At 42.5% G+C, this 11,093-nt stretch overlaps 1 protein-coding gene across 6 annotated transcripts in view; it reads left to right on the top strand.

Annotated features, from left to right (window-relative positions):
- Nucleotides 1-1,743: 1,743 nt before the first annotated feature.
- Nucleotides 1,744-11,093, top strand: part of prom1a (prominin 1a) — an 87,567-nt gene continuing 78,217 nt past the window's right edge. For 3 of the 6 annotated variants that reach the window (XM_080416502.1, XM_080416501.1, XM_080416500.1), the window contains exon 1: nt 1,744-2,631. In XM_080416502.1, coding sequence (XP_080272628.1) covers nt 2,394-2,631 — 238 coding nt within the window. In that variant the 5' untranslated portion in view covers nt 1,744-2,393. Of the gene's footprint in view, nt 2,632-7,683; nt 7,790-8,428; nt 8,587-11,093 lie in introns of those variants that run through there. The other 3 variants (XM_080416504.1, XM_080416503.1, XM_080416505.1) reach the window with 2 other exon arrangements.

The raw sequence follows: 11,093 nt of genomic DNA, 5'->3' as shown, positions 1-11,093 counted from the left end.
AATGCTACGAATGTTTAAACTAGATCCTGTAGCATGTTTACACAGATACTAGGTTTGATGTTTACCAGGTATTATAGTTACTTTGCAGCGCTTAGGCCTAATTGTTTTCTTTGCACTCTAATTACGTGACCATTTTAACCTGTTTATTGACTAGGATTCATGCCATTTGCTCTGATCGTGCACTTTGTAAGTCACTTTGGTTAAGAGTGTCAGCCAAATGCTTAAATTATAAAATTGTAGATACCAGGATGAATGTGTATCTGTATGAATATAAAGGGTGATTTTTTTTGTTGTTGCTGTGCTTCACGCCAGGTAACCTGAGAGGTGAGGGATAACTCTGTTAGAGGTGAGGTAAGGTGGAGTAAATCTGTCTATGACTGTCCCTCCCACAGGACTATAAGCTCCTTATCACTGAGATCTGTTGCACCTTTCTCTCAGGGAGTCTCCAGTAAACTGCCTTAACATACATACACGTATAATAATAGCCCTTCTGTAGTATAGACTTGAGTATAGTAAGCCTGTAGTAGTCTGAACGTGGTCAATAACCTACAGGCTTTGAGAATGATATGAATGATTCTACTCCGTGTGTATACTGTAGTTAATGTACATATAAATGAAGAGACAAATACAGGGAGAAAAATACAAATATTATATATATTAACATCTCTATAAAAAAATATAGAAATGACTAGAGATATGACTACTATGCTAAATTCCCATTACAATTAACAAGGAGGAAATTGGCCTGACAAAATTCATAAATGATCGATAGTCCTATGCATGGGAACACAATTAATTAGCTTTGATTGAGAAAACGTTAAACCCATTAAATCTTATCTTTGCAATCCTTTCAAGTAGCTGTGAAAGGATTGTTTTAGTTTAGGTTTAGGACATTCCCTCCCTAAATTATTTTAACACATCTACCCACATTTCTTCTGCCACCTCTGGTAAAACAGGTGGCAATGTCTCACCCACTGTGAAGCTTTCATGTTTAGTCTACAACAACAGTCTCAACATTTCCAGCTATAGAGAACTGACTGTACACAGCCTTGCTGATGTAAGGGTCGAGCCATAGAAGCAGGTCTAATCAGGTTGAAGAAAGCCTCTGTGATCAAAGACAGGCTGAACGTGGTCAGAATTCCCGTCCAGGGGGGCTCAAGCAAGCCCCTCTGTGTGTTCTACAGCCTCGCCGATCGCCGTACACAAGGTCCTCATTGTGTCCGTATAGTTCCTAAAAATGTGAACGCCACCTGTCCTGTCCTCTCTTCCGCTCTGCCAATCACAGCTCCCCATGGCACTGTGTCACACACAGGTATCCTCTTGTCTGTCGGCCAGCCTTCAGGGCAGGTTTGTGGGGTCAGGGAAGACGCAGAACACCTGTGTCCTCCTGTGCTATGAGAGGAGTTTACAGTGCCATGCTGGAATAAACAAAAACACAGGAGTCTATCATTAAGGCAGTGGTTCTCAAACTTTGTCATTTCAAGGACCCCCGGCATAAGCGGGTTTATTTGGTTCCATTTGTACATTCTCAAGAGTTATACAGACCTTTTTGGAACCCCCTCAAGGAACCCTGAGGATCCCCTGGACCCCACTTTGAGAACCAGCTGGTATCATTTCAGATTTTTGCCTTGGCTATTCAAAAATAGCAGATCTACAAGCTCATAGCGCGTCACTTTGTGCCGCGCTGCGAGCCTGTACATCAGCTTTTTTTGGACATTTTTGAAACATCTTGAAAGTGTGAGAACTACTGATTCAGAAGGCATATGTAGAATCGGCCTCAGGTCTTAATGGGTTAATGAGATAAAGCATTTTCATATACAATGAATTAAGTCATTCGTTCGTTCATTCATCATTGGGGATATTCGGTTATCCCCCGGCAGGAGGCGCGCATCTGCGCTTCCCACACTGACTTGGACCCAAGTGCATATCGCTCCACGGACCTGTCAGCCGCGCGCGTTCTGAATCGCGCGGTCCCGCGGCGCGCATCTTCCTTCCTGCGCGCACATGTTGGTCGCGCCAGCCACAGCCAGTCGCGCTCCTCCTCTCATCCCACTGACTGAATGACTGGACTCACAGACCGCGGACAGAAAGAAGAGGAGAGGACGAGTGAGAGTGAGTCAACAGACAAGCACCCGGTCGGTTCGCGTCCGTCAGGAGGAGCTACACTCGCCGTGGGAACGATGATGATCCTAACGAGTGTTTCCCCGGAAAGCCGGACCTAAAAAAAAAAGACGCAGTCTAGTCCCTTTTTTGGGGGACTTTTATTTGTCTCCAATCCCCTTCTTTTCGTTTTATTTTCCTTTTCAGAGATAGGTTAAGGTTAAAGACGGTCAGTTATCTCCACAGTGTCCATTTAACCCTCCCGTGTGTCGTGGTTTGGATCGTCTGGAACGATGTGGAAGACAGGTGTCTCCATGCTCCTGCTGTGGGGTCTGTCGTCCGGCCACGCACAGCAGCAACAGACGGCGGAGTCCCGGATACCGACGCCGCCTGCGGGAAAGTTGGATTTCGGCTACGTGCCCGCGGGACTTTACGAGACCGTGACCCACTACGAGCCGGGACCCATAGGGATTCTCTTCCACATGGTGCACGCCTTTCTGCATTTCGTGCAACCCAACCACTTCCCCCGAGGTGAGGGTCATGATGAATGATGAATCTGCAATGTTTTAGCAGCCCACTGTTTCCCTAAACTGTGGGTTGCCGACCCACGCCGGGGCCCATTTGTGGGTCGCGGAGTGGACATTTTTATGGGTCTCGTGTAAATTTCAAAACATACAACAAAAAAAAAAAAGTGCAATATTTTTCACGAATTAAAAACAAATCCAATGATTTTTCAAAAATTATTTCAAGAATAAAAAAATCAAAACAAAAACAAATTCCATAAATTAGAAAACAAATGTTTAAGAAGTAGTGAAAATAGCCGATCTACAAGCTCTGAGCTTGTAGATCTGCTATTTTCACTAGTTTTGGTACTGGGCAAACGTCTAATTTCTCTTTTGGGTCTCAAGCTAAAAAGTTTAGGAACCACTGTTGCCTATAATATTATATTATATTAAGCATTCCGGAGGGAACGAATACATTGGTTCTAAACACATGCAGCATACTAGACTGAATTAAATAATAATTTGATTCAAGAACCAGTCAAACAGCCGAAGCTTTAACTATAGGCCTTATGTTGTAGCTTTTCAGATAGAGTTCTAAAGGGGCTTCGATAACAATGGGGGCTCTTAATTGGACCGGCTACTAATTGGCGGGGTATGTATGTGTTCCGAAATACAAATGTACAGTTTGTCATTTGGATGCAAAGCTTAATTTTCCTACAAGACTCTGAAATCAGTTTTCCCCTCTGGTCTGGAACTGGAGTCTTATTTGCAGTGGTGCAAAAAGTATTAATTTTCTTTTTTATTAAGTAAAAGTATCAATAGCCTACTGCAATGTAGAAATACTTTGTAACAAGTAAAAGTCCGGAATTCAAAATGTACTTAAGTAAAAGTATTGGTATCAAAATATACTTAAAATACAAAAAAGTAAAAGTACTCATTATGCAGAATGGCTGAAATGTACAGTATATAGGGCTGAAGAAGTGGTAGTGTGTGTTTTGTAATAATAATAAACATCTGCAAAGTAACTAGTAACTAAAGTTTTCAAATAACTGTAGTGGAGTAAAAGTACACTATTTGCCTCTGAGATGTATTGGAGTAGAAGTAAAAGTATTGGAAATTGGAAATACTAAACACTCATTTGTATAGTAGGCCTACAAATGCCTCAAATTATAATGTACTTAGTTACTTTACACCACTGCTATTCGTCTTGGAGGGGAAGAGTTGTCACGATCCCTCCTAACGTCAGTGTCTTGACGCTGTTAATGCTGTACCAAGCCAAGCATACCACCCCGGTGCGTAAAACTGCGCTCTACTAAACGCATATTGGAAACGTCTTCCACGTGAAGTTTATCCGTGCGCGTTCTAATAGGCTCAATGCACAGCAGCCATATTGGAAAGAAAAAGGGCCTCTTCTTACTTCCTTAACAGGTGTTACCAATAATACTAATTAAGGCTCTGTTCCATTCTGGTCAAACAGAGTCAGGGGGCTGATGTTGTGCAAGTTGGCTCACTGAAGACACCAGTGGGTCTCAAAGTGCGGTCCAGGGACCCTCATGGTTCCTTGTGGGGGTTCCAAATGGCCCCTTACAGGTGTGTAACTCTTGAGAGTGTACAGATGGAACCAAATGGACCCATTTGGTTCCATTTGTACACTCTCAGAGTTATGGGGGTCCTTGAAATTAAAAACTTTGAGAACCATTGTGAAACAGAGCCTTCATTATTACCGTAGTATCATTGGTAACACATGTGAAGGAAGTAAGGAAGAGGCCCAATTTCCTTCCAATGTGTCTGCTGTGCATATAGCCTATTGCCTCTAAACAGAGCTGACAAATGACAATGCACTTGATGGTCGCATTCTGCCTGTGGTGCACTGTGCACGCCATGTCAGAATTATCTCAATTACCCATTTCCAATACTGACAGTCAAGTCCTAAGCAACTATAGCAACACTAAAAGCAATGAGAATGGATGTCTGATCAGGGTATGGCTCACCGCCACAGAGCCCCAATGCGCACACACAGCTCTGTAGCTATTTATTTAATGCAATTAGAGTTGACTGCTTATTGCTTAACCTTGTGTGCTGTGTTTCACTTGGTCGTGGATATTTAAAAGACATACTACTACTGTATGGTCTCTGTGTACTCAATTGGAACATGGATTAGTAGCTCTCTGAGTCACCTTGTTAATGAGGTAATCTTATAAACTCCACCTGCCATATGCTGCTTTGTTTTCTACTGTAGTCTGTCACCGGTAGCCTAATAGTGATCTGAATGGCAGATGAGCGCTGAAGCCAAGTGTATTTTCACTTTTCAGTCACAGAGAGGTCCAGAGTCCAGACATCACATGATTATATAGGCTTTGTCACATAGTTTGCATAATGGTAAGACCTCATCATCTACTCCCCATCAAACTGCATAATGGTTGTCATGTCACTTCTTTAGGTTGTGAAAGGTGGATGGATGTGGATAATAGGAGGCTGTGTGCAGTCATTGAGGGTTAGGGTGCTTTAAGTGTGTGTGTGTGTGTGTGTGTGTGTGTGTGTGTGTGTGTGTGTGTGTGTGTGTGTGTGTGTGTGTGTGTGTGTGTGTGTGTGTGTGTGTGTGTGTGTGTGTGTGTGTGTGTGTGTGTGTGTGTGTGTGTGTGTGTGTGTGTGTGTGTTAGAGATACTGGCTGTTGAAGGATGGCTGGATGCTTGTGTGCAGTGTGTTTGTAGGTAGGATGCTTGATGTTGAAGTGTGAGTGGATGCTTGTTGTATGCAGTGTAGGATACTGTCTGTTGAAGGATGGGTGGATGCAGTGTGTTTGTAGGTAGGATGCTGGGTGTTGAAGTGAGAGTGGATGCTTGTTGTATGCAGTGTAGGATACTGTCTGTTGAAGGATGGGTGGATGCAGTGTGTTTGTAGGTAGGATGCTGGGTGTTGAAGTGAGAGTGGATGCTTGTTGTGCAGGGTTGGTGTTGGATGCTGTGGGTGGGCGTCTCTTCCCTTGTCTTTTGGTGAACTGTAATGGTAGCCAACTCGCACACTGCAAGACATGACAACATGGAGGAGTTATTTTAATCCTACATTGAGTTGATATGCTGAGGAAGTAGCGGCAGTGGCTCAGGGGTAGAGTGGCCGGTAGAGCGGCCGGATGGGAACCGTGAGGTACCCATTTCGATCCCGGGCTCCCCCAGAGTTAGTGTCGAACAGTCGAAGTGTCCTTGAGCAAGACTCTGAACCCCTAATTGCTCCCGATGAGCAGGTTGGTGCCTTGGCTCTTGCATGGTTTCCTCCGCCATCAGTGTATGAATTTGTGTGTGAATGTAATGCACAATCTATGTAAAGCGCTCTGGATTTAAAGCACTATATAAAATGCACCATTTACCATTTAGGAAGGCTGATGCCGAAATGCATCCGTTTATGGTTGCTGCCCGTGCCAAATAAAAGACACATTTGAAGTGAGCACTGGTGATCTTGTGATTTTGTTAAACTTGTTTTGAACCATGCACCCAGTAAAAAACTCTCATGTTCGTATTGTATAAACGTATAGTAGGAAATAATCTGCCAACTGTACAATGATTTAACTTGTTTACAATTAAGTAAATTTTATTTCAAGAACCTTCTGGGATTCAAGTGACATTATCGTGAATGCTGCAGACCACTTTAATGTCACATAAAAGCCCCTACACGTATTTCAGTCAGATAACCCCCCCCCCACCAAAAAAATAATAATCGTCATAAGTCGACCTTGGCAGTGTGGGCGTTTGGACGACGTCTCGTCAGAAGTCGTGCTTGGCAGTGAATGAGTTAATTGGCACATTTTTGGGTCAAATAAATATTTCAACACTGAATATTAGATTACATGACTACTGAAGATGGCATTTTTTTGTGTTGCAATGAGTGATGCCTCTGCTTTCTCTCTAGCGCCATCATGTCCTCTGTAGTCGCTGTGTGACTGTGAATGTCTTTATAATCATTTTCTTAATAATCTCAGCATGGCTTGATGCTGCCTCACTGATGCTATTCTCTGGAATCAAACAGGCTGTGAAGCGTGCTGCCTCCCAGTGTGTAGGAGGCATTAGTAGCTGTGAAGCAACATATGTCACACACACACACACACACACACACACACACACACACACACACACACACACACACACACACACAGAGAGAGAGAGTGATGTAGAACTTACACCCCTCTGCTCTGCATATGTATAACACTGCTGACATTCAGTTACAGTATACTATTCTTGGTACCTCGCGTACAGTAAAATCCGCTCTATTAAATCAGAGAATGTATGTTTTATGTTTCTAGGCATTTTGCTGGTATTACAACCAGAGCCATTTAAAGTGAGCCTTGGGTCTGGGTCCTGTCTCAAGGACACTATGAAAAAAACACATGCCATGGTAATTGAAGGACACAGCGGATGTTGGTGGCATACTGTATATCTTGCTGTTCTCATAGCTGTGTGTGTGTGTGTGTGTGTGTGTGTGTGTGTGTGTGTGTGTGTGTGTGTGTGTGTGTGTGTGTGTGTGTGTGTGTGTGTGTGTGTGTGTGTGTGTGTGTGTGTGTGTGTGTGTGTGTGTGTGTGTGTGTGACTAAGTCAACATCCTCCCTGTCAGTGTAAACAAGGAACACACACACACACACACATACACAGAGAGGCTCACAGGTCAAATACTAGTAAGAATCAAACTTACTAGTATTTGAGTTATGTAAATATTCTTTCTAACCATGGCTACCCCGCCGGCCTTATCATGCTAATTAATAAACATGACTAGTTTAATTATGTTTGTGTTATTCATTTCCAACTAGAAGTGCCAAATTAGAGTGAAAGTTAATATTATGATCCCTAGGGTCAGGATCCCTTTGCTTTGACAAGGGACCCTGTGATTCCAACATTAGATTGTTGTTGATTTTTGTGTGTTAAGTTTAAAATATCCAAAGTGATGTACAGTCATAGTGATTGGAATTTCAAGCAGCTCCCCTGTTTCCTACCCGTCCTGTCATTATACCACTTCCTGTTGTTGCTTGGCTGACGTTTGGTTGTAGATAACATACAGTAGCTTCCGCTGTGCTTACCACGGCACCCTGCCTGTGGGTGATCATCACTACTGGAGCGCTAACAACAGTACATATAGGAGATGATGCTAACAACAGTAGAGATAGGAGATGATGCTAACATAGGAGATGAAGCTAACAACAGTAGGTATAGGAGATGATGCTAACAACAGTATAGATGGGAGATGATGCTAGAGATGGATGATGCTAAGCCCAGTAGAAATGGGAGATGATGCTAACAACAGTAGAGATGGCAGATGATGCTAGAGATGGATGATGCTAAGCCCAGTAGAGATGGGAGATGATGCTATCAATAGTAGAGATGGCAGATGATTCTAACGGTACAGATTAGAGATACTAAGCACATGCTATCAACAGTAGAGATAGGAGATGATTTGGTACTTTAAGTATATTTTGATTCCATACTTTTGTACTTTTATTCAAGTAAATCTTGAATACAGGACTTTTACTAAGTTAAGTAACAGAGTATTTCTATATTGCGTCATTGCTACTTTTACTTAACACATTGATTGCCTAGATCGAGTCAACTCGTTTTTAGAATCCATCGCTTGATTGCCTAGATCGAGTTAACTCGTTTTTACATTTTTGGGGGAAAATTCCACAAGGGGCGACCTAACACAGCTTTGGAATGATCGATCGTCTCTCAGAGAAGAACAATGTGGATGTGACGTCATTCCAAAAAACGTCACTTCCATCCGCCCCAATGATGGGATTTTCAGAAAAACGGCTGTAACTCAGTTTCTTTTTTTTCCAAACCACCCGTTTTCAGCGGACCAAAGCTCCAAAATGGCGGATCACGGTTGGAAACTTGTTGTTCCCATGGATACACAGATCCTTCCGTCTACTCACAGGAAACTTTTTCCGTGTGTTTTTTTTACACAATGTCGGTTCCACGGCGTTTCAAATATCATCGGATTGAGGTAATTATACGCCGGCACGGGGATAGAAAACTATGTTTAATATCTTGGCAGTCAATGTGTTAAGGTGACAAATAATACTAACAACAGTAGAGATGAAGGACGATGCTAACTACAGTTAATTGGACACCTGCTGGAAGGGCTTGTCTGTTCTGTCAAGTTTTCTTTCTCTCTTCAGGACCAAGTTACTACAGTATTATAGCTGGAACATTGATTCAGTGGACTGGTTAACCTAGCCATAGTTGAGGACAAGCACTGGTTGCCAGGGAAACCCAGCAGCAGCCATCATTGCCAGTATATTTTGGTTGACCTCACTGCCCTACATATGTCTGACTACAGCAGTGTGATGTGTACTGCTAACAGGAGCGTGTGTGTGTGTGTGTGTGTGTGTGTGTGTGTGTGTGTGTGTGTGTGTGTGTGTGTGTGTGTGTGTGTGTGTGTGTGTGTGTGTGTGTGTGTGTGTGTGTGTGTGTGTGTGTGTGTGTGTGTCAGTGTGTGTGTGTCAGTGTGTGTGTGTGTGTGTGTGTGTGTCAGTGTGTGCGTGTGCGTGTTTCAAGAATAACAAAATAACAAAACTACTGAGCTTGAAGGGGTGCACTTTGAAAGGTCGATTTGTACATCATTTATAACAATATCAGACCCGGGTGTTCAGCTTTAGTAGATTCAGTTCACTTCAGTTAAATTCAATGCAGCTAACAACTTTATTGCTATGGAAAATTGGTGTCTGCAACTGTCTTCTTGCAGAACAAAAAGTCACGTTTTATGGACGTGAGGTTTTTACCCGACAGCAACGATATGACAGTTTCATGTATCATACCATCATTTCGTGTCATTTTAGATTTGAGCTATATACTGTACTGTATATAGCAACATACGTTTTTCAGAAAACTCTTAGGATTTAGAACAGTAGTTTAGAGCATTGGTTCTCAAAAATATGTTATGTTATGTTTATTTATTTGACATGGACATCACAATCACATTGGACGAACCAGATGTATTGCTTAAAGTGTATATAGCACGTCACAAGTAGTTTTCAACATTTTTTGGTTTTATAATCTATGGTTCATTTGAAATAGCTCAAATGATGATCTTCCATCATCATGCCAACCAGTTGCTGCCACATTTCCTAATTAAGAGATTTAATGCTGAAACCAGCTGGAACAACTGTAGGGAACAGTTGTTCTGATTTTCCCAAAAGGCTCGGCTAATTATGTTTGGCAGATTCGTATCTTTTCTCTGCTGATAGGGGATACACCAATGACTCGCTTTGTCAGCTAGTTTGTTGAATTAATGGGCTCATGTTGTATTTTGTGAACTTTGTGATCATATGGGATCTAATGCCTCCGAGTCTGTGTACTTGTAGTCAAATAATTGTGTCGTAGTGTGGGATAAATTATGACTTGGATCGCCATGTTGGTGTGGTGTATGATGTCTCTTGAGGCATGCTAGCATGGATTAAAGTTCTCAGTCGCTACGACTGATTTCAGTCATTTGGATTCCATAGAAGGCAGCATGTCTTCTATGGAAGCATGTTAAAGGTTTAATGACATTCACTTTTACACCACATTCAAAGTCTTTGTTCTGGTCCTTCAAAAGTGTACAAAAAGTTTTAAGTGAAAATTCCATTCCAGTGATCCATGGCAGGTGTTTTTCTCTCACATTTCTAAAGCCTTTTCAACTGCAATGAAAAAAGAAATCTTTGCCTGCGGGTGTCGCTGGTGAGGGATTTTGCCTGTCAATCATCGCCTCTGCTCCGCCCCCCCAAAGGAAAGGATAGGGGAGGGGAGGGGCGAGGAGGAGAGTGGGTGGGATTAATTGACTGTGACCTCACTGTCGAAGGGCCAAGCTCAGATTACTTTTCAGCCTAATTATTCAGAAAACCCCAGACCACAGAAAATCCACTGAATGTTCTAAGTTCAGATTTTTTGGGTGTAATTGAGGTCATAAAACCCCAAATAAAACATTGAAAATAAAAAAAGTGAAAATGAATGTCATGATACCTTTAAGCAGCGAAAATAGCTTGTAGATCGGCTATGTTCGGTTATTATTTTAAGATCAGAGCATTTGAAGTGGTCAAACTACAGTAGCAATATGTTCAGAAGAATCTTCCATCTTGTTAACTCTTTGACTGCGGACGACGCGATAACGCGTCAAGTGCTACTTTGTCCAGTTGGCCGTCGACGCGCTCGACGCGCTGGACGCGCGTTCATTGTTTAATCTCTGATTGCGCTATGCTGCTTAATATTCAATGTTATTCTCGAGTTCCACTTACTTCACGGACATCTGCATCCGGTTTCATGACCTGGATTCCGTTTCCGGTTTTTGATTCTTTTCCCCAGTCATTTTCATCCAAAATAGGTAAATAAACGGTCTTTCACATGGTATGACGGACAAACGGACAGTTTCTCTTCTATAATCTATGGTCTGGGTGACGATCAGTCATCGCCGTCGTATATCACAACGTAATTTTCGCCGATCAAAACAATGGGGGGGACGTCACATCCGTTTTC

The sequence above is a fragment of the Gymnoscopelus braueri genome (genome assembly GCF_963280865.1).
Source record: "Gymnoscopelus braueri genome assembly, chromosome: 20".
NCBI lineage: Eukaryota > Metazoa > Chordata > Actinopteri > Myctophiformes > Myctophidae > Gymnoscopelus > Gymnoscopelus braueri.
The sequence above is the reverse complement of the archived record's forward strand: the minus strand, read 5'-3'. Positions and strand labels throughout refer to the sequence as shown.